The 24,193-nt window shown below is 43.7% G+C and overlaps 1 protein-coding gene across 6 annotated transcripts in view; it reads right to left on the bottom strand.

The window, feature by feature from the left end:
- CTPS2 (CTP synthase 2) overlaps positions 1-19,860 on the bottom strand; it is a 134,441-nt gene extending 114,581 nt beyond the window's left edge. For 2 of the 6 annotated variants that reach the window (XM_066249751.1, XM_066249752.1), the window contains exons 1-4: positions 13,242-13,292; positions 11,494-11,698; positions 4,023-4,193; positions 1,497-1,597 (exon numbers count right to left, since the gene is read on the bottom strand). In XM_066249751.1, coding sequence (XP_066105848.1) covers positions 1,497-1,597; positions 4,023-4,193; positions 11,494-11,698; positions 13,242-13,256 — 492 coding nt within the window. In that variant the 5' untranslated portion in view covers positions 13,257-13,292. Of the gene's footprint in view, positions 1-1,496; positions 1,598-4,022; positions 4,194-11,493; positions 11,699-13,241; positions 13,293-19,286; positions 19,766-19,794 lie in introns of those variants that run through there. The other 4 variants (XM_066249758.1, XM_066249757.1, XM_066249755.1 and 1 more) reach the window with 4 other exon arrangements.
- Positions 19,861-24,193: the final 4,333 nt, after the last annotated feature.

The raw sequence follows: 24,193 nt of genomic DNA, 5'->3' as shown, positions 1-24,193 counted from the left end.
ATCTATATTAAGTTTACCAGCCATACTATTATAATAGAAAAAGATAGTTAATATATGATAGTATAGCACATTATGCTGTTTATCAGCTCTACTATTAATAAAATGAATCTTGTCGATAGCATGTCTATTGGCTAACACTGATAATAATGACAATAACAGCTAACATATGTTTATTGAGCACTTCCTAAATGCCAGAATTTGTCAAATGCTTTATATTATTACATTTAATACTCAAAACAACCTTATTATTAGCACCTTGTTATTATTACAATATTACATCATCATATTGTTATAGACAACTACACTGAAGTTTTGAAAAGTAATTTGTCAAAAGTTACACAGGCACCTTAATAATGCCTAATAATTTTTGAGCACATACTATAAATCTGGCACTATTCTAAGCACTAAGTATATTGCCTTATTTAATCCTTAAAACAATGAGTTAAATAGTATCATTATCCTCATTTAGCAGATAAGTTAACTGAGGCACAGAGAAGTTAAGCAAACTTGTCCATGGTCGCCCAGCTGATAAGTGACCCAGCTGGGCTATGAATGCAAGCAGCCTGGCTTCATACTATTCAGAGGTCACAGCAGAAATTTGAACTTGAGCGATTTGACTCTAGGAACTGTGCTATTCATTATTCTGCTCTCCTACCTGGCAATTAGATCAACTGACATTTAGATAAGGAGTACATGGATGGCATTCTCATTCTACACATTGACAGGAAGGAAAGCAGTGAACAAGTGGCAAGTTCAAATACAGGCTGAGGCAAAAGTAGGTTTATAATAGTTCGTATGGAAAATATCATAATTAATAAATAATAATACAAAAATACACCCTGTGTTTCATGTACTCACAACTGTAAAACCTACTTTTGCCTCACCCTGTATTATGTTCTTTCTTTAAACAGCTAATACTCACCTCCCAATCACCTCTATCATCAGACTTCCCTAACTCCATCTCTCTTGACTGCCAATACATTTTGCAAATACTTCTCAGATAGCACTCACTAGAATGCAGCTTGTGTGAGGGCAGGGAGGTCTGCAAGCTCCTTAAAGCCAGAGACCATCCATCCAAGGCTTGGCACACAGGAGACCCTAACACACCCAGGAGTACTCATCCTGTTTAGTACCAATATTGCCCACTAACTTGTGACCACAAGGGCAGAGGCCATCTATTCTTAGCAATGTCTGGCACATAGGAGACCATCTTTACATATTTGTTAAATGAATAAAGATCAGATACTTAAAAACCCAGAAGAATATAAGTTTATAAAGAAAAATTCCAGCCCTGATTGGGTAGTTCAGTTGGTTAGAGTGTAATCCTGAGACACCAAGGTTGCGGGCTCAATTCCAGGTCAGGGAACATATAAGAATCAAGCAATGAATGCATAAATAAGTGGAGTAACAAATTGATGTTTCTCTCTCTCTCTCCTTCCCCTCCTCTCTCTCTAAAATCAATAAATAAAAAAGTTAAAAGAAAAAATTCATGTTACCTCAATAACACATATCTGGGGCTCCTCCTTATGACCGTCCACAGGCACCATGGCTTGATTCATGACCCACTCCTGGACGGCATCAGTGATGTGAGGGACAACTGGAGAAAGATCATTAGCACCAAAGCTTGTTTCATGGTCATGAAAAAGGAACATATCAGAGTCTAGAGCTCTCCCAACTAACCCAACAGCCACCTGGCTAATTAGACAAGCTACAGTCCTGATGCTAGCATCTTCCTTCGCTGAAATTAATACTACAGGCTCAGGATAAGTTTAGTCATTTATGTTATGCCTTTTATCTTGAAATCAACCAACACCAGCAAACAAGATACAGAAAGCAGAACTGTTATCCTCAATGCAAACTAGAAAACACTTAAAATGACAACAAAAAACTGTGCAAGGAGGACTGCCTAGCGTGCCAAATGCTGGACTCCACAGGAAAAAGAGACGCAGAGTGGCCAAGCCTTGTAGACCCTGGGCAGCCCACCAGCCAGTGGGCAGGAAGCCACTCAAGAGGGAATGGACAAGGTCTGCCTGCCGACCAGCAGCCTGCGACTGCTAATGTCAGTTTCAGAGGACAAAAGGTGACGTTTCTGCACACAATGTGAAGCTCAGGAGTCCCTTGGGTGTTGAGCAGACCTGAAGTTCGCAATCTCAACTGAAGAGAGAGAAAAAAACTGTGACATCCACGTGGATGCATGGGGGCCGGCCAGCCATCTAACCTAATGTGAAGGCAGGAAGTAGGAAGTCATTGGCCTTCAGGAAGCTGAAGCGAAGGTGCATCCATCACCTGCTCTGCCTCACACTTGCGGAGCCTAAAAGGCGAGAGGAAGATGTCTTTGATTGGAAGGACCCACTGCACATGCCCGGCCCACTCCTTTTTGGGAGGATGAGTTCGGGAAGGTCTTGTCTCTACACCCGCAGCGCAGAGATCAGGGATTCAGGACTCAAGTATGGGCTTTGCCCTCTCCTCCATCGTTGGGACATGGCAGTTGTGAGGCAGCCACTCTCCTTCCTTCAGGTCTTCCCAACACTATACTGGGCCCAGGGGAGGGGGGTGCAGGGGCGGGATATCTATTAGAAAGCAGTTGTGCTGAGGTTGTATGCCACACTGTCCAGTTTGGGCAATAACATAGCTGATCTTTTGATCTCCACCCGTCCTATTCCTACATCTGCTTTTCAGCTGGTTCCAACATGAAAGCGATTTAAAGGAGATGAGGAATTATCACCTTTACCCTACCATGTAGGAATGTATGAATACAGGACTTCAGAGGCGCCAGGGAGGATCTCTTCTAAGACAAAAGAGAACCATACCATCCAGGGAAAGGGTTGATGAAATAAAGGTCAGACCATACTACCTTCCACTCCAGTTCCACTCAGTCCCTCCCCAATGCTGTCATCCTTCAAAGGGAAGTACTCACCATGATACAAAAAAAGGGGGGGAATAAAGAATACATTAAATAAAAGACAGACAAAAAACAAAAAGAAGTATACCCCAATCAGGTAAAAAAAAAAAAAAAAAAAAAAAAAAAAAAGATGGGCCCTGGCCAGTTGGCTCAGTGGTATAGCGTCGGCCTGGAGTGTGGGAGTCCTGGGTTCGATTCCCGGCCAGGGCACACAGGAGAAGCACCCATATGCTTCTCCACCCCTCCCCCTCTCCTTCCTCTCTGTCTCTCTCTTCCCCTCCCGCAGCCAAGGCTCCATTGGAGCAAAGATGGCCCGGGCGCTGAGGATGGCTCTGTGTCCTCTGCCTCAGGCGCTGGAATGGCTCTGGATGCAGCAGAGCGACGCCCCAGGTGGGCAGAGCATCGCACCCTGGTGGGTATGCCGGGTGGATTCCAGTCGGGCGCATGTGGGAGTCTGTCTGACTGCCTCCCCGTTTCCAGCTTCAGAAAAATGCAAAAAGAAAAAAAAAAGATGAATAAATGACTTTCCGTGGATTTTATAAATAAGAGAGAGAGAGAGAGAGAGAGAGAGAGAGAGAGAGATGGACTAAGGGAAACAATAGCATTAGTAAAAAAAACTGATAAAAATAAATCAGGAACACTGGATGAACTTGACACCTTTAAGGAAAAGGAAAAGGAAAAAACAGAGGGATTTGAAAAGCATTAGCTCAGGGGTCAGGAACCTTTTTGGCTGAGAGAGCCATGAACGCCACATATTTTAAAATGTAATTCCGTGAGAGCCATACAACGACCCATGTATGTTACGCATTATCCAATAAAAATTGGGTGTTGTCCCAGAGGACAGCTGTGATTGGCTCCAGCCACCCACAACCATGAACATGAGTGGTGGGAAATGCATGGATTGTAATACATGAGAATGTTTTATATTTTTAACGTTATTATTTTTTTATTAAAGATTTGTCTGCGAGCCAGATGCAGCCATCAAAAGAGCCACATCTGGCTTGCGAGCCATAGGTTCCTGACCCTTGCGTTAGAACTGAAAGAATGCAGAATGCAGGAATCTCATTGTCTTGTCTCTTTTGAGCAGGTGCGGATCCCTCATGTCTGTGGGATGAAGTACCTTGTACTGTTTTCCCCAGGTAGTCGCCACGCCTCTCCTTATTAATCACGTGCTGGTATATCTTCCCAGTGGTTATGTTGTTGTCTTTATAAAGATTGATATCCAAGAACCTTTCATAGTTTCCAAGGTCTAAGTCAACTTCTCCACCATCGTTTAAGACAAATACTTCACCTAAAATAAAAACAATGTAAAATTTTCAAATTTGCTTTCAGTAGTTTATTTTTCAAAGATGGACACATTTTATTAAAAAGCTAAGACATTTATTTATAAGCCAGATTCTATCACTATTTCATTATTTGGATGGGAAAATTTAATTCAATTATATCCTTGAAAAGACATTAGGAAAATTTCAGTATCTTATTATGGCATTTTTTAAAATGCTTACTGAAATTCTGTCTTCAAAATTTAGCTTTCCAAACTAATCAGATACCACACAAAAAAGGGAATTGGAAAAAGTAATTTTTTTTTTTTTTTACAGAGACAGAGAGTGAGTCAGAGAGGGATAGACAGGGACAGACAGACAGGAACGGAGAGAGATGAGAAGCATCAATCATTAGTTTTTCATTGCGCATTGCAACACCTTAGTTGTTCATTGATTGCTTTCTCATATGTGCCTTGACCAAGGGCCTTCAGCAGACCGAGTAAACCCTTGCTGGAGCCAGAGACCTCAGGTTCACGCTAGTGGGCTTTTTGCTCAAACCAGATGAGCCTGCGCTCAAGCTGGTGACATCGGGATCTCGAACCAGGGTCTTCCGCATCCTAGTCCAACGCTGTATCCACTGCGTCACTGCCTGGTCAGTAATTTTTAAAACTAATAGCCATTTACTTCAAAGCATCAGTATCCTGGACTCTGGAATTGGCATAAGAAAGTTTTAATTGAGTCCCACCTTGGTTAAAGTCAGAAATAAAACCTTTTTTGGGCCACGGACCAGTTTAATGTCAGAAAATATTTTCACAGACCGGCCTTTAGGGTGGGACGGATAAATGTATCACGTGAGCGAGACAAGCATCAAGAGTGAGTCTTACACGGATGTAACAGAGGGAATCTGGTCATTTTTTAAAAATAAAACATCGTTCAGACTTAAATATAAATAAAATGGAAATAATGTAAGTTATTTATTCTTTCTCTGTGGACTAGTACCAAATGGCCCATGGACTGGTACTGGTCCACGGCCCGGGGGTTGGGGACCACTGCAATAGATGAAAAGCAAGGCTGCGTCCTGGCTAGTTTGCTCAATGGATAGAGCATCAGCCCAGTGTATGGACATCCAGGATTCGATTACTGGTCAGAGTACACAAGAGAAGCAACCATCCGCTTCTCTCCCCTTCCTCTCCTTCTTCCCCTTCCACAGCCAGTGGCTGGACTGGTTCGAGCTTTGGCCCCAGGCCCTGAGAATAGCTCGATTGATTCGAGCATCAGCCGCAGGTGCTGAGGATAGCTCAGTTGATTCGAATATTAGTCCCAAAGAGGGGCTGCTGGGCAGATCCTGGTCAGGGAGCATTCAAGAGTCTGTCTCACTATCTTCCCTCCTCTCACTTTGAAACAAAAAGAAAGAAAATGGAAAGAAAAGCAGGGCCCCAGCAAACCCACTGGGCAACTTGGTGAAACTGAGGCAGAAAAGCCAGAGTGTGCAATAAGTCTCATGTACAGCAGCACCAAGAAAAAAGATACAGATGTAGATTCAACCACACGAGGGCCTCCTGCATTGATTATTTGACATGTCTCTGCGTCTCCAGTATCACCTGGGGGAATCAATTGAGAGTTCAATGTTCTAAAGCCACCTTGTAAGAATTGAACCTCCTCCAATTAAGGAAATTCTATCATTTATGCCTATTGTGGGATGTTCACAGAAAAAAAAAAAAAAAAAAAAAAAAAAAAAAAAAAAAAACCTAATCAGAAATCTTTTATATCCTTATTTAGGTCTCCCTTGTCAGATACCTAAGTGTGGTCAGGAAGATTGCTACCTTTAAGGACAAAAAAGCAAACCGTTGAAATTGCAGTATTTTTATATTTCCCAAATTACATTTCCAGTTCAAATTCCACTTTCTCATGTTAATCAATAAGTGCCACCTGACCAGGCAGTGGTGCAGTGGATAGAGCATCAGACTGGTATACAGAGAACCCAGGTTCGAGACCCCGGATGTCGCCAGCTTGAGTGCGGGCTCATCTGGCTTGAGCAAAAAGCTCACCAACTTGGACCCAAGGTCGCTGGCTCAAGCAAGGAGTTACTCGGTCTGCTGAAGGCCCGCGGTCAAGGCACATATGAGAAAGCAATCAATGAACAACTAAGGTGTCGCAACAAAAAACTGATGATTGATGCTTCTCATCTCTCTCCGTTCCTGTCTGTCTGTCCCTATCTATCCCTCTCTCTGTCTCTGTAAAAAAAAAAAAAAAAAGTGCCAATCTATGGAAAAGTCTTTTTACTTTGATCATCTTCCCACTGACAAATAAGAGGGGATCTCTGAAACCCCTGGGAATTCAGGCCAAATCCACGTATATGACAAAGTCTTCAAATTATAAATTCCTGTATTTTAAAAGTATGTACACGTTATGTTTCTAGAAGAGAAAGAAAAACTATAGATGACAAATCTTTAAAAATCCGGGTGGTTTTCTTTTAGATTTAATGCAATTATAATTAAAATTCCAATAGATTTCTTTTAATTTGATAGTGACACTAAAGTTAACTTAGAAGAAAAGTAGATGTGATTACCGAAATAAAAAAATAAGTAAAAAAAAAAAGAACCCTTATAATAACAGTGAGGAAAAGAAGATTGAAATACATATACATATAGATATTCAATATATAAACATGGAATAAGAATATCAACAAATATGTAAAACCAAAATATCCAAAAAAGTGTCCATCGCATAAAGGAACTTAATATGTGACTTAAAAAAAAAAGATATCACAAACCAAAGTAGATAAAATTCTCAGGAATAAACTTCAAGGAATGTGTAGGACATACATGAAGAAAACTTAAAAACCGTATTTTAATTTTTTAATTATTCTTTCTCTTTTTTTCTTCTTTTTTTTTCTTTTTTACAGAGACAGAGAGTGAGCCAGAGAGAGGGATAGACAGGGACAGACAGACAGGAACAGAGAGAGATGAGAAGCATCAATCATTAGTTTTTCATTGCACGTTGCAACACCTTAGTTGTTCATTGATTGCTTTCTCATATGTGCCTTGACCGCGGGCCTTCAGCAGACCGAGTAGCCCCTTGCTGGAGCCAGCAACCTTGGGTTCAAGCTGGTGGGCTTTTGCTCAAACCAGATGAGCCCGCGCTCAAGCTGGCAACCTCGGGGTCTCGAACTTGGGTCCTCTGCATCCCAGTTTGACGCTCTATCCACTGCGCCACCGCCTGGTCAGGCAATTTTTTTAATTTTTATTGGTTGATTTTAGAGAAGCAGAGAGAGGAAGGGGGAGAGAGAGAAACATCATTTTGTTGTTCCACTTTGCTAGGCATTTACTGTTGTTTCCCGTATGTGAAAAATTGGTATAACACATGGCATTAGTCAATTTTGCTGCATACCAAACAACCCTAAAATCTCAACAATTTACAAAACATTTATTGATTTCTCCCTCGTGTTACATGGGGACTGTGGGTCAATTGTGAGTCTGCCCTGTGCATTCTCAGGACTCCAGGCTGAAGAAGAAATCTCTATATGGGACAAGCAGTTCTCATGGCACACAGCAGAAGCACAAGAGAGGCTGAACTAAACCCTGCCATCACATCGCAAATTTCTTTTTCAACAAGGCATATGTCATATTCACTAATAACCCATTGGACAAAACAAATCACATGGCCAAATAAGGTGCCCAACTCTGGTTTACTCAGGACTAAAAGGGCTCCCAGGATTAAGGGACTTTCACTTTCAAAACCAGGCAAATTCTAAACAAGCCAGTGGAGGTAACCACTGTACATGGCCCAAGTCCAAAGTCCATGGGGCAGGGAAATTGACTCCATAAAAGGAAACTGGGTGATAGTTTCAAACAGAAATGCAACCTACCATAGACTTCCATAAATCATCCCACAGACAAAATGAAAATCAAAGAAATCTATACTGATGACATACATACTCTTTTTTGTTTTTTGGTTTACTCGCAGGTTAGTAAAGTTTAAAAAGAATAATATTCAGCAAGGGTATAAATAATTGGGCCTTCTTTTTATATACTGTTGATGAGAATATAAATTGGTTCAGATCCACAAGCTTTATCAGAAAATCTGAGACAAGATTGAAACTTGGAATTTGGAATTTTTCTGGTTATAGAAAAGTATTATAGAACACTTTTCATATATTATAAAACACTCAGAAAGCAAGCCATAATCAAACACATTTTAAGTGCAATAAAGACTAGGAATAGCCACAGCTTTATGAAGATTTTTCAATTTTTAAAACTTTTGGGAAACCACTATAAATAGCTACAAACTTATGGAGAATTTAAAATTTTCAGAACTTTTTGGATTTCAGAGTTGTAGGTACTCTTATCTACATGAACCTATAAACCTTTGGCAATATTCACTATGTGTCAAAAGCCTGAAAAATATGCCTGCTCATTAAAAGAAATTCTGCACCTTGACCCTGGCCAGTTTGCTCAGTGGGTAGAGCATTGGCCTGGCGTTCGGACATCCCAGGTAAGATTCCCAGTCAGGGCACACAAGAGAAGCAACCATCTGCTTCTCTTCCTCAGCCTCTCCCCCTTCTCTATCTTTCCCTTTCACAGCCAGTGACTCGATTGGTTTGAGCACAGCTCTGGATGCTAAGGGTGGCTCTGTTGGTCCCAGCATGTCGGCCTCAGGCACTAAAAATAGCTCAGCTGGTTCAAGCATTGGTCCCAGATAGGATTGCCAAGTGGATCCCGGTCAGGATGCATGTGGGAATGTGTCTCACTATCTCCCCTCCTCTCACTTAAAATAATAATAATAATGTGACTTTAAAAGGAAAAGGGGTTGGAGGGGTTGGGGGGAAAGGGAAGAAGGTAGAGAGGATATAAATGGTGATGGAAGGAGATGACCTGGTGTGACCTGGGGTAACACACAATACAATATACAGATGATGTATTATAGAATTGTACACCTGAAACTTATATAATTTTATTAACCAGTGTCGCCCCAATAAAATCAGTAACAATTTTTTTAATATGACTGTAAGATGCAATTTATTTAAAGTTCAAAAACAAGCAAAACTAATATATGGTGTCAGAAGGCAGGACTGTGGTTACCCTGACAGTTTGGGATCAAAGGGAGATTCTGTTTATTGGTCAAGGAGTTGTTTATACAATATGTTCATTTCATTAAGCAGTGCATTTATAATTTATGCACTTTCCTGCATGTATGTAAATTTTTTTAAAAGAAAGTATGTAAGAGCTAATGCTTTTTTATTTTTTGTTCTCCTTTTTTATTTAGAAATTAAATTTAACGGGGTGACATTGGTCAATAAGAGTACATAGGTTTTGCCTGACCAGGCGGTGGCGCAGTGGATAGAGCGTTGGACTGGGATGCGGAAGGACCCAGGTTCAAGACCCAGAGGTCACCAGCTTGAGCACGGGCTCATCTGGTTTGAGCAAAAGCTCACCAGCTTGGACCCAAGGTTGCTGGCTCAAGCAAGGGGTTACTCGGTCTGCTGAAGGCCCGCGGTCAAGGCACATGTGAGAAAGCAATCAATGAACAACTAAGGTGTCGCAACAAAAAACTGATGATTGATGCTTCTCATCTCTCTCCATTCCTGTCTGTCTGTCCCTGTCTATCCCTCTCTCTGACTCTCTCTCTGTCTCTAAAAATATAAAATAAAAATAAAGAGTACATAGGTTTCAGATGAACATCTCTATAACATTTGAACTGCTGATTCAGTTGTGTGCCCATCACCCGCTAATGCTTTTTTTTATTTTTTTAATTAATTTTAATGGGGTGACATTAATCAATCAGGGTACATAGGTTCAGAGAAAACATCTCCAGGTTATTTGACATTTGATTATGTTGCACACCCATCACTCAAAGTCATATAGTCTTCCGTCACCTATCTGGTTTTCTTTGTGCCCCTCCTCTCCCCCATCCCTCCTTTCCCCTTCCCACCCCCTCCTTTCCCCTTCCCACCCCCAGTAACCACCACACTCTTGTCCATGGCCCTGAGTCTCATTTTTATGTCCCACTTATGTATGGAATCATATAGTTCTTAGTTTTTCCTGATTTACTTATTTCACTCAGTATAATGTTATCAAGGTCCATCCATTTTGTTGTAAATGATCCGATGTCATCATTTCTTATGGCTGAGTAGTATTCCATAGTGTATATGTGCCACATCTTCTTTATCCAGTCATCTATTGAAGGGCTTTTTGGTTGTTTCCATGTCTTGGCCACTGTGAACAATGCTGCAATGAACATGGGGCTGCATGTGTCTTTAAGTACCAGTGTTTTTGAGTTATGGGGTATATTCCCAGTAGAGGGATTGCTGGGTCATAAGGTAGTTCTATTTTTAATTTTTTGAGGAACCACCATACTTTCCTCCATAGTGGTTGTATTACTTTACATTCCTACCAACAGTGGATGAGGATTCCTTTTTCTCCACAGCCTCTCCAACATTTGCTATTACCTGTCTTGTTGATAATAGCTAATCTAACAGGTGTGAGGTGGTATCTCATTGCAGTTTTGATTTGCATTTCTGTAATAGCTAATGAAGTGGGCATCTTTTCATATATCTGTTGGCCATTTGTATTTTTTCCTGGGGAAAAATTTTTTCATGTCCTCTTCCCATTTTTTTATTGGATTGTTTGCTTGTTTGTTGTTGATGCTAATGCTTTTTTTAAAAAAATAATTAGTATATACATAGAAATGTCAACATTAATAATAGTCACTCCCGGGTGGGCTCTCCCTCTTGGAGCATGAGCACACCTTTCCCCTCCTCCTCCTCTACTCACCCCCCTCCCCGGCACGTTATCTTTGCCTCTCTCTCGCTGAAGCTCCAAGGGCCCTTCTTCTGCCTCTGTAACTGATTTCCTTAGCCCATTTCTTTCATGGTTCATTTTTACTATCTCTATAACTTTCTAAATGTACCTTCTCTTACAATGTGAAAAAAATAGTCACCCAAAGAAGTGGGAAATTTTCTTCACCCCATTCTATATTGCCAATACAATTGTCAATATATTCTATTGTGTCTCAATTTTTCTCTTAACAATGAAATGTTAAAGTCTATTACCCTAATGATAAAATAAAATGAAATGTAATTCATACTGCAAAAGCTACAATGAAAATGGTATCCTCCCAGTTTTCTGAAAAGGTAGACTGATTCGGAATGTCACCAGCAATCTGAACAATGCGTAAATGACCATGAGAACATTCACGTATTCATAACATATGATCCATGAACTCACCTTCTGAAACTCTGTACTAAAGAAATTACCCAACATGCAAGAAAGAACTGCAATTTAACCCGGGGCTTTATCATATAAGGGAAGAAGTGCTTCTCTTTCATACCATGCTCATAAGGTGAAAAAGTGCCTGCGTCGATGTTGATATAGGGGTCGATTTTGATGGCAGTGACTCGGAGTCCGCATGATTTTAGAATCGTCCCAATGCTGCTCGCAATGATCCCTTTCCCAATGCTTGAGATGACCCCGCCGGTGACCAGGATGTACTTCATTGGCAGAGGAATGGCTGGGTGTGAGTACCCAGGCAGAATCTGAAAGGTAATAAAATCAAGGGTCAGAGGAAAGAAATATTTTCTCAAACCAGGGAAGCAGAGACTGTGTTAAACTGGAATTTTAAAAGCACACAGCATTTTTCTACCTAAACCAAATATCTGAAACTTTTGAAACAAAGTCTTATCTTCTAGATTTTTAATATGTGTTGATATGCAGGAAGCTGTGACTATTTTTAAGGTGACCAACTTTTTTACAATGAAAAGGAGGACAAAAATAAATTAAAGATCATAAATAAAAGAAACATTTTATTCATTGCAACAATAATACACTATAATATGATAAATGCATAAAAACATTGGTAATATTTTATATTATAATTATGCCTACATGCCTATTAATTTTTAACAATAATTGTAAGAAAAAAGTACTCATTTAGACACAAATACGTCCCATCACACACAATGGATAGACTCTGCATCAATCGAATACGGACATTTAGTCTTCCAATATCAAAAAGGACATGTAGGAGGACACTTTTTTTTTTTTTTTTTTTCATTTTTCTGAAGCTGGAAACAGGGAGAGACAGTCAGACAGACTCCCGCATGCGCCCGACCGGGATCCACCCGGCACGCCCAACAGGGGCGACGCTCTGCCCATCCTGGGCGTCGCCACGTTGCGACCAGAGCCACTCCAGCGCCTGAGGCAGAGGCCACAGAGCCATCCCCAGTGCCCGGGCCATCTTTGCTCCAATGGAGCCTTGGCTGAGGGAAGGGAAGAGAGAGACAGAGAGGAAAGCGCGGCGGAGGGGTGGAGAAGCAAATGGGCGCTTCTCCTGTGTGCCCTGGCTGGGAATCGAACCCAGGTCCTCCGCACGCTAGGCCGACGCTCTACCGCTGAGCCAACCGGCCAGGGCCAGGAGGACACTTTTGAAAGGAGGATGGAACTTACAAAAGAAGGACTGTGCTCCCTAAAGGAGGACGATTGGTCACCTTACTATTTTCGACCAGCAAAGGGGCTAGCTCCATTGCCCTGCCTTTCCACTTACCCCAATTTTGTCATATGACAAACTTTACCATGAGAAAACAAATTTCTCTGGGATTCAGAGGCATGGTAAAATTTATAAGCGATCAGGCACTGTTATCAGACAGATCTGTACGTGCTGTCCCTGGGCAAGTTACTAATCCATTCTGTGTCTGTTTCTTCATCTGTGAAATGGAATAAAAATACCAGTCCCTTAAAATATTATTCAGCACTAAAAAGAAATGAACTGTGAAACCATGAAAAGACATGGAGCAAAGTTAATGTATATTAGTAAGTGAAAGAAACCAATCTAAAAACACTCATGCTGTAGGATTCCAACTATATGATGCTCCAGAAAAGGCAAAACTATGGAGACAATGCAGAGATCAGTGGTTTCCAGGAGTTGGGGGAAGGGAGGAACAAGCAGGTGGAGCACAGGGGATTCTAGGGCAGTGAAAATACTCTGTATGATACTACAAAGGAGGCCTGACCTGTGGTGGCGCAGTGGATAAAGCATGGACCTGGAACATTGAGGTTGCCAGTTAGAAACCCCTAGTTTACCTGGTCAAGGCACATCTGGGAGTTGATGCTTCCTGCTCCTCCCCCTTCTCTCTCTCTCTCTCTCTCTCTCTCTCTCTCTCTGTCTCCTTTCTCTGCCTCCTCTAAAATGAATAAAGTTTAAAAAAAAAAGGATACTACAATGGTGGATACATGTCATTACACCTCCGTCCAAATCCGTAGAATGTACACCAAGAGCAAACTCTAATGTAACCATGGACTTTGGATACGATTGTGTCAATGCAGGTTCATTGATTGTAATAAATGTTATCACCCTAGTTTGAGACATTGATAATGGGGAAGGCTATGTTCCTGAGGCAGGGAGGATATGGGAATTCAGTATTTTCTACTCAGTTTTGCTGCAAATCTAAAATTGCTCTAAAAAGTAAAGTCTATTTTTTTAAATCAATATTTATATATGCCAACACACACAAAAAAAAATCTCCTAGTTGGTTCTGAGGATGCAGTGAAGGTACAGAGCAGAGGTCAGCAATCAGGGCCCGCTAGTTACATCTGGCCCACTGTCAGTTTTTGTATAGTCTCCAAGCTAAGAATGTGTTTTTTACATTTTAAAAATATATTGTTTTAAATTTTTCCATTGATTTCAGACAGAGAGAGAGAGGAAGGGAGAAAGGGAGAGAGAGACATATCAACACAATATTTCACTTAGTTGTTCCATTCAGTAGTGCTCTCATTGGTCACTTCAGTTACGTGCCTTCACCGGCATCAAACTAGCAACCTCAGCGTGCCAGGACAATACTCTATCCACTGATCAACCCAGCCAGGGCTGTTCTCTACATTTTAGGTGATGAAGAAAATATCAAAAGAATACTTCATGACACATTAACATTGTATAAAACTCAGACTTTAGTGTCCATAAATCAATTTTTATTAGCACACAGCCATACCTATTTATTAACATATTGTTTATGTTCACTTTCTACAGGGCAGAGCTGAGTAGCTGTGACAACAGAGACCTCTGGCCCACAATGCCTGAAATATTTACTATCTGGCCCTTTACAAAAAATGTTTGCTGATACCTGGTATGGAGGGGGGCAAAATCAGCCCTTACATTAACAGATAGTAAGAACTTGAGAAAGTTAGCTATTAACATCACTACTAATAATAAATGTGCCTGACCCATGGTGGCACAGTGGATAAAAGTGTTGACCTGGAATTCTGAGGTTGCCGGTTCAAAACCTTAGCTTGCCCCATCAGGGTACATACGAGAAGCAAATACTATGAGTTGATGCTTCCTGCTCCTTCCCTACCCTCTTTCTCTCTCTACTCTCTCTAAAATCAATAAATAAAATCTTTAAAAAAAAACTTAATACGCCCTGGCCAGTTTGCTCCGTGGATAGAACATCAGCTCAGCGTGCAGATGTCCCAGGTTCGAACCCTGGTCAGGGCGCACAGAAAAAACAAAGATCTGCTTCTCTCCCCCTCCCTCTCCCCCTTCTCTCTCTCTTCCCCTCCTCTCACTTAAAAAAAAACACAATAATAATAAATGTATCCTCCTTAACTAAGCATGCTGAACACTGAATCTTTTTCATTGCCTATCAGTTTTACTAAGCAGGAACATCCAAGCAGAAAAAAAAAAAGAAAAGAAAACATTGTGTCATACGGAAATTTTATTTGACTTTTCTGTGGCTGTCTGATTCAAACTCTTTTGCTTGAGAGGCAGACAGGGAGCCGGTAGCTACTTTGTTTCCTTTACTGAGACCACTGTTTTTTCCCTGGAGCCTGTGCCTCTGTCCTTGCCATTTCACCATGCATGTGAAAGTAGCCTTCAGAGCATGATTTTCATAGTCGCGGATGGTAGGTAAATGGGCAACTGAGTAAGACCACTAACACAAAATTACAACTGCGAGACAGAGAGAGAGAGAGAGAAACTAACAAAAACTGATGACTATAAATCCCACTTTCTATTGTAACTCACACATTTTTTAACTATTTGGAAATTAAGCACAAATGCAACTAGGTAGGAACCATTTCATTACCCATTTATCTTATTTGTCTGACCTCCTCAACAGTAAGCCCATCCTGATTTTGTAGTTTTCTCTGTTTATCATTCAAAGCAAACTACTTTGTCTCACTTCCAAGCTGTGCATTCAATTTGAGCTAGGTTGACTATGGTCAGGGCAAGTTAACTGAAGCCATCCACTATATGCATGTCCCATCCCAAATGATTTCCTTAAGTCCTTGAATCTTTAAATCTTCCTTCCTTCCTTTCTCTCTCTCTCTCTCTCTCTTTTTTTTTTTTTTTTTGCTCAACCACAGGCCTGCCGTTCAATATATAAATACAATATAGTTGATCTCCTTCATTGCCACCAGGTCATCCACTCACTGAGCTAGATTTAGCTTAAAATATTTTCAATGCAAACCCAGAATGCAGATCCAAAATGTATCTGGATGTTTCTCTCTCTCCACTCCTACTGGCCCAGATAGTCACTACAGTGGTCATTTCTTCACAGCTTTCCTTATTCATCAAGTGGTGATTTCTTCTACCGTAATAAGTGCCCTCCTCTGGAGTCAGAAAGCTTGGATTTTTTTTTTTTTAATTTTCTGAAGCTGAAAACGGGGAGAGACAGTCAGACAGACTCCCGCATGCACCCGACTGGGATCCACCCGGCACGCCCACCAGGGGCAACGCTCTGCCCACCAGGGGGCGGTGCTCTGCCCACCAGGGGGCGTTGCTCTGCCGCGACAAGAGCCACTCTAGCGCCTGGGGCAGAGGCCAAGGAGCCATCCCCAGGGCCCGGGCCATCTTTGCTCCAATGGAGCCTTGGCTGCGGGAGGGGAAGAGAGAGACAGAGGGGGGGGTGGAGAAGCAAATGGGCGCTTCTCCTGTGTGCCCTGGCTGGGAATCGAACCCGGGTCCCCCACATGCCAGGCCGACGCTCTACCGCTGAGCCAACCGGCCAGGGCCGAAAGCTTGGATTTAAATACTGACTCTGTCATCTGCAGCTATGATGCTAGGCAACTTCTTTAACATTTTTTTTTCGCAAAAAAGAGACAGGAAGGGAAAGAGGTGAAAAGCATCAACTTATAGTTGTGTCACTTTAGTTGTTCATTAATTGCTTCTCATACGTGCCTTGACTGGGGGGGCTCAAGCCAGTGACCCTGGGCTCAAGCCAATGAACACTGGATCGTGTCTATGATTTCATGCTCAAGTCAGTGACCCCGCACTCAAGCTGGTGAGCCTGAGCTGAAGCCAGTGACCTCAGGGTTTCAAAGCTGCAGCCTCAGCATCCCAGGTTGATGCTCTATCCACTGCGCCACCACCAGTGAGGATTTAACATTTCTAAACCTCGATTTTCTCTACCTGTGTAGTATACGGTGCTGCCTTACCCAGGTGTGTGAGCGTTTACAGGCGAGTGCCCAAGTGCTAGAGGAAAGTTAGCTGTTGTCATTTTCCAGAGCAATCTCCTCACTGATTCGATCAGCTCACTGATGTTAACTAAATGTCTGTTCTATATACTTGACATGTACCCAGGTCCAGGAATATGAGATGAACAAACAGTCAAGGTCCCTGCCCTCTTGGACTTCACCTTTCCTGTGCAATTAAGGGGCAAATAAGTGATGTTGTGATTATGCCTTGTTAGGGCACTGTCATGCTATTAAAATGATTTCCACCTGTAAAATTGAGCAAAATCAAAAAATGTCATGGAAAACTGGAGTGTATTCATGTGAAATCACATTACGTAGTCAGAAAGTCTAAGAATTTTTCATATAAGATATGTTTATGTTATATGAACACAGCGGGATATAAAATTGCACATAATATTATCTCATTTATGTTTTTTAATTAAGACCCTCAAAAGTAAAAAGTACAACAAAATGCTCAATTTTAATATATATAGGTGGCTGGGGTGTAGGCAATTACTAATTTTCTATATTTTCAAAAAGCACAAGATACCTTTTTAAAGTACATTAGAGCCTGGGTGGCACAGTGGATAGAGTGTCGGACTGGGATGCGGAAGACCCAGGTTCGAGACCCTGAGGTCGCCAGCTTGAGCGCGGCCTCATCTGGTTTGAGCAAAGCTCACCAGCTTGGACCCAAGGTCGCTGGCTCGAGCAAGGAGTTACTCTGTCTGCTGAAGGCCCACGGTCAAGGCACATATGAGAAAGCAATCAATGAACAACTAAGGTGTTGCAACAAAGGGCTAATGATTGATGCTTCTCATCTCTCTTCATCCCTGCCTGTCTGTCCCTGTCTATCCCTCTCTCTGACTCTCTCTCTGTCTCTGTAAATAAATAAATAAATAAATAAATAAATAAATAAATTTAAAGTACAACAGATATTTTACGAAGTCCTTAAAAAATGTCACTTAAGCCTGACTGGATGATGGTGTAGTGGCTAGAGTGTCAACCTGGGATGCTGAGGACCCAGGTTTGAAACCCTGAGGTCACTGGCTTAAGCGGGGGGTCACTGGCTTGAGCATGGGACCATAGACATGACCCCATGATTTCTGTCTTAAGCCCAAAGGTCGCTGGCATGAAGCGCAAGATCGCTGGCTTGAGCAGGGGGTCAGTCGCTTGGCTGAAGCCCGCCTCCCAACCCAGCATGTATGAGAAGCAATCAATGAATAACTAATGTGCCGCAATTACAAATTGATGCTTCTCATCTCTCTCCCTTCCTATCTCCTCTCTTTCTCCCTATCTCTCTCTCACACTCTGTCTCACTAACAAAGCGAAAAAGAAAACAAAATGTAACTTAATGTCAAAGAGACATTTAGTCCTTTTTACATTTTTTAACCAAACAGTGTTTGAAGCAAAGTTTTTAAAGGCAGGCTCTTCGGGCTACTTCCAGAGGCTATTTTCCCGTGTAAAGACACGTTTCCCCTTACTCTCATACGCAGAGAGCAGAACCAAGTCTGTAAAATGGGGGTGGGGCAGGCTGCCCTGTCTTCTGTCCAAGAAAAACCCTACATGAGCTCCCAGTGTGATTCTGAATTCTCTAGTAGCCATATTTTAAAAAAAAAAACCCACATGAAGTTCATTTTAATAATCTTATTTAACGCAATGTATCCAAAATACTTTCATTTTATCACATAATCACTGTAAGAATTGATTCTTCCTTTTTTCACTAAGTATTCTGAGATTTCCAAGAGTAGGTGTGTCTCCTCACAGCACTTCCCCACTGGGGATGGACACTTCCAGTGCTCCCGGCCGAGTGTGGCCTGTGGCTGCCACAGCGGACAGCCCAGGCCTAAAGCGCCTAAAACCAGCCGAGGTACCAAGAAATATTTACCTTGTCAACAGCCATTTCCAACGTAATATTAGAAGCAAGAGTGTTTACTGAATGATCCCATTTTATGAAATTCTAGAATATGCAAAATTAAGCAGTGATAGAAATCAAGGGAGAAGGGGTGTGTGTGGACGGTCTGGAAGGGGCGCGAGGGAACTTTCTGGAGTGATGGGAATGGTCTGTCCGCTCCGGGGTAGTGGTTCCACGGATGTAAAATTTGTCAGTCCCTGATCTGCACATTTTAAAAAGGGGACATTTTATGACATGTAAATTATACATCAAATCTGTAAAAAATCGGTGCAAAAAGAAAGGTATTTTGTAGCAGCAGCCCGCCTCGGCGCCGCGCGCGCTGAGGAGCAGGTCCGAGGGCAACGCGGCTGTAGTCGCTGTAACGAGCGCGCTGGGCGAGCCGCGGCCGCAAGGCCGTTTCACTTCGCGCGGGGCTCCACTTCCGCCAACGCCATCTCGGGCTCGCGGGGCTCCTGAGGCCCGGGACGAACGGGCTTGGGGCAGCGTCTCCCGGAGCCGCGGCACTGCCCGCCCGAGATCGCGTCCGTCGCCGCAGGGCAGGCTCCCACGGCACCGGACACCCGCGCAGCGGCCCGGGTCCCGCACCCCTGGGGCCGCGCGCCCGGAGAGCGGGGGACGCGCCCGGCCTCCAGAGCCATCGGAGAGGGGACAAAGGCTCCGGGCCTCCAGCGCGCGCCGCAGCTGGCGGCGCGGGCGGGGAGGCACCGGGGACGCGGGACGGCCAGGCCCCGGAGGCCCTGGGGCCTGAGAGCCGGGCGGGGGATTACCTGCGCGGTGCGGCGGTGCTGGCGGCCAAGGGTGGCGGCTGCGGGTGGCGCCTCCGCCCCGCGGCGGGCCCGCGCTCACCTGTCAGGCTGGGAAGGGGCCGCGGCTACGGGTGTCCCGGAGTCGCCCCCGGGCCCTTCCCGCCGCCGGCGCAGGCCTCGGGGTGCGCGGCGTCCTCTTCGCCTACCTTTCCTCTCTCCTGTCGCCACGGGCCCCGCTGAGTCACGCTGGTGAGCTTGGGGTTTGCACCCAGGTTTGTGCAGTGCAACAAACCGAGCGTCTAAAAAGTGGCTCCTCCGGCACGGACAGCTTCCCCGCACCCTTCGCCCTGGAGGCGCTTGGCCCCAGGCCTTGCTCTGCCCCGGGGCTGCTCCTCCCCTCCTCGGCGGATTTAGCAAAGGCCCTTCGGGGGCCCAGGTGAACGGCACGTTCCCACGGAGCGCAGGCCCCTCGGCGCGCGCCCCCTGCTTGGATCGCCCCCTCCTTTTCTGGCGCTGTGAAGAGCCTCACCCAGTCACAAACGTTTGTGGGTCCCCTGCTGTGCTCCGGGAACTGCAGAAACGCTGAGGAGAGGATCAAAATAAAGCAGGATTCCGGCCTTTGAGGGATTCACAGTCTGGGGGGGACGTCTACACGTCTACTGGAATCAGTAAGGTTCCTAGAACAATATCCAGTAGAAAAAAAACGTAGAGGGGGCAGACAATTAGGACTTCATAAGTGACTTTCTAAGAGTTTTTTTGGAGGATGGTTGGTCCTGGGAAAGGACACAGCAGGTTATTAAGGTGACGGGAAGAACAGACGCAAACCACTGAAGGAGAAAGGATCTAAGGACGCACAAAGGAAAGGTTTGGAGTGAAATGGAAGGTTAGGAAAGTGGTGACATTTTTGAATAACCAGTGTCAGCCACTAGAGTGCCAAGTTAGGCAATGTTGTTGAACATCTAGTGGCGTTTAGAAACCATAATTGTGTAGTGATGTTCAGATAGAATTTTATAGGATGTCTACATATAGACATTTATGACAAAACCAGAATTTGAGTGGAGAAGAAGAACGAGTAAGGAAGTTGAAGGCACTGAAAGAATGATTGCAATAGTGCACCACGACTCCAGTTCACCCAGGAGAGACATGGAGAGCAGCAGGGAGCTGACAGACTGGGGGAAAGAGAGGAAAGGGGCCAATGACAAGAACCCATGGGAATGGGGAACTGGCGCCTTGTCATCAAGGTGTTGGTGTTGAAGTCATCAAAGGGGAGACACATCAGATGACGTGGTTTAGGATCTGAGGGATGAAACGGAGTCAAGTAAGATGGGCATTGCTGGCATTGGGTCTAGTGCCCACCAGGCCAGTGTGAGGAACATCAAGGGCCCTGGAAGGATGGTGGAACCTGCAAGAGTCAACTGAGGCCAAGAAACCAAGTCTTCAGTGACTGGTGAAGGAATGACACCAGAGCTAAGAGACCACAGCAACAAGGTAGGGTAGAGGGTTGTATGGAAAAATTAAATGAGTATTGAGGAGCCCGGAGGAGCCACTGCGCCACCTCACCCGCAGGTGTTGTAAAGTACCAAAAGCTACAGAATCGATATTAATATCTTAAGAGGCTTAAAGAACATTTTATTAATTTGGGTTAAGGTGTGCAGAGAAATTTTGTGAATAATCTCTGTACTGTGTGATTGGCATAAAACCAATCCCGGTCGGGCGCATCCCAAAACCAGGATGGCCTTTGGCATTGTATTGTAAATGCAAAGGGAAGGAAAACATGGATTCCCAGACATTCCACCACACCTGTGAGGAAAGGGGTGAATGGCTAGCCAGGTGCAGGGAGAGAAAAGCCAAAATAAACCTTTTCTTATAGCAATGAGCCATTTGCGGGCATTTGTCCCCACGGAAACTACCTCTCTCATATGAATGCATATAGTTAATGTGTGTAACTCTGGACAAAGAGATGGCGGATAAACACTAGAAAATATAGGAATGTCTTTTAATATGTAAAGAGACATCTTTCTATCATTGTGTTGACTTGTAAATTTTGTTTTCTCCAAAATGATGTATGGCTTGCAAATTGAACGTGGTCCTATCGTGTTAAAGGACATATGACTATAACCAATAGCGGTAAAGGGCTCCTAATTGCAATTTTTGCTTCTATAGTTCCTGCTTGCAAAACTATAAAAACTAAGTAGAACAGGCCCTAGCCGGTTGGCTCAGTGGTAGAGCGTCGGCTGGCGTGCAGGAGTCCCGGGTTCGATTCCCGGCCAGGGCACACAGGAGAAGCGCCCATCTGCTTCTCCACCCCTCCCCCTCTCCTTCCTCTCTGTCTCTCTCTTCCCCTCCTGCAGCCGAAGCTCCATTGGAGCAAAGTTGGCCCGGGCACTGGGGACGGCTCCGTGGCCTCTGCCTCAGGCACTAGATGGCTCTGGTTGCAACAGAGCAACGCCCCAGATGGGCGGGGCATCGCCCCCTGGTGGGCATGCCGGGTGGATCCCGGTCGGGTGCATGTGGGAGTCTGTCTAACTGCCTCTTCATTTCCAACTTCAGAAAAATACAAAAAAAAAAAAAAAAAAAAAAACCTAAGTAGAACAAAGGGCCCCGGCGCACTCTCCCTCAGATTTCTGTCGGAGTTGCCGCCACTTGGCCAAGCTAGACAATGAAGCTTTGGTGTGGAATCGATGGATTTTGTTCGTGTCTTCAATGTTTCGAGTCCCTCCAGATTAAGCTTAACAAGTATCAAAACAAAAGGGAGTTTTTCTCTAACTAAGGATGAGAGAACAGTGCTGTGGAAGAAGGAAGAAACACCTTATTAAAAGGCTAGAAACAAAACCTGACCTGTGGTGGCGCAGTGGATAAAGCGTCGACCTGGAATTCTGAGGTCGCCGGTTCAAAACCCTGGTTTCCCTGGTCAAGGCACATATGGGAGTTGATGCTTCCTGCTCCTCCCCCCTTTCTATCTCTCTCTCTCTCTCTCTCTCTCTCTGTCTCCCCCCTCTCTAAAATGAATAAATAAAATCTAAAAAAAAAAAAAGGCTAGATACATAAAAGAGTTTGCTATGAAACTAGTCTTCCAGGGGACCCAGAAGAAAGAATGCTTGTGAAATGGGTTGAAACAATGGTAATAGTTAACACCTGCCATGTATGTAAAACTTCCTTCCACATGTCAGTATTTCATTTCCTTTTTACAACCAGGACAGTTATTATGACCTTTTTGAAATGGAGAACTTGAGGCTTAGAGATTTGAAGTGCCCTGACCAAAGGTACATTAGTTAATATAAGTAGCAAAACCAGGACACTGTGGGGAGGAAAAATAATTTTTTTTCCTACCTTCTTAAGTGCTTTTGGCTGAACTAATCAAATTAACAGGAGATAGATTAATAGGAGAAAGTGACCAAATTTATTACTTATGTGCATGGGGAGGTCCCATAAGAATGTGAAACCTGAGGGCAGATAAGGCAGTTAAAGATTATATGCCATCATGAGCTGGGGGAGATGCTGTTTGGGGGACTTCAAGGCTAGGAATGCAATGGAAAAACAAATGTTTGATAAAAAAAAATGTTTGCTGGACCATCTTTAACAATTTGACACAGAGAGGACTTTGATCAAATAGGTCTTACTGGGTTCCTCCCTGTCTACCACACACTGGTTTATATTAAACTAGTTATCTGATGATATATGCCATTTTGAAGCCCCCTATCTAAATTCTTTTAGGCGGCCCTGGCCGGTTGGCTCAGTGGTAGAGCATCAGCCTGGCGTGCAGGAGTCTCGGGTTCAATTCCCAGCCAGGGCACACAGGAGAAGCACCCATCTGCTTCTCCACCCCTCTCCCTCTCCTTCCTCTCTGTCTCTCTCTTCCCCTCCACAGCCAAGGCTCCATTGGAGCAAAGTTGGCCCGGGTGCTGAGGATGGCTCTGTGGTCTCTGCCTCAGGTGCTGGAATGGCTCTGGTTGCAACAGAGTACGCCCCAGATGGGCAGAGCATTGCTCCCTGATGGGCATGCCGGGTGGATCCCGATCGGGCGCATGCAGGAGTCTGTCTGACTGCCTCCCCATTTCCAACTTCAGAAAAATACAAAAAAAAAAGAAAAAAAGAAATTATTTTAGGCAGTTAGGCGGAAGGTCAAAGGTTCTCCCTAAGTCTTTTGTCTCTTGAAAATAACCAGCTTAAAATAAGCGATATCCCAAAAGGCATATTTTTGAGTAGCAAACTCAGCTTTCTCTTGACATCAATACAAAACATCTGTTTCCGAAGCCAGACTCTTCACCACAGGATGTAGGGCCTCATCTTTTTTCTTATTAATCTATGAGGCTAATGGAAGAAAAACATGTTGTGAATATAAGCGGATTCTTATGAACTTTTGTATTATTAACCCAAAATGAAAAAAAAAAGTGAGCAGATAAACTTGATAACAGGGTTCAGATGGACTGATTTATGTGAGATAAAAGTATGTCTTTGTTCAACAAATTCATGGACTACTACCAGCATCGTGTTGAGGATAAAAAAGAGATGGAGCCCTGGCTGGGTAGTTCAGTTGCTGAGAGCATTGTCCCGAAGCACAAAGGTTGTGGATTCGATCCCCAGTCGGGACACATACAGGAACAGATCAATGTTCCTCTCTCTCTCTCTCTCTCTCTCTCTCTCTCTCTTTCCGCATTCCTCTCTCTCTAAAATCAATAATAAAATTTTTCTTAAAAAGAAACACTTTAGCCTGACCAGGCGGTGGCACAGTGGATAGAGTGTCAGACTGGGATGCGGAAGGACCCAGGTTCAAGACCCCGGTGGCCAGCTTCAGTGTGGGCTCATCTGGTTTGAGCAAAGCTCACCAGCTTGGACCCAAGGTCGCTGGCTCGAGCGAGGATTTACTGAAGGCCCGCGGTCAAGGCACATATGAGAAAACAATCAATGAACAACTAAGGTGTCCCAGT

The sequence above is a fragment of the Saccopteryx bilineata genome, chromosome X, assembly GCF_036850765.1.
Source record: "Saccopteryx bilineata isolate mSacBil1 chromosome X, mSacBil1_pri_phased_curated, whole genome shotgun sequence".
Lineage (NCBI taxonomy): Eukaryota > Metazoa > Chordata > Mammalia > Chiroptera > Emballonuridae > Saccopteryx > Saccopteryx bilineata.
Note: the sequence above shows the minus strand (reverse complement) of the source record. Positions and strands in the feature narration are given on the sequence as shown.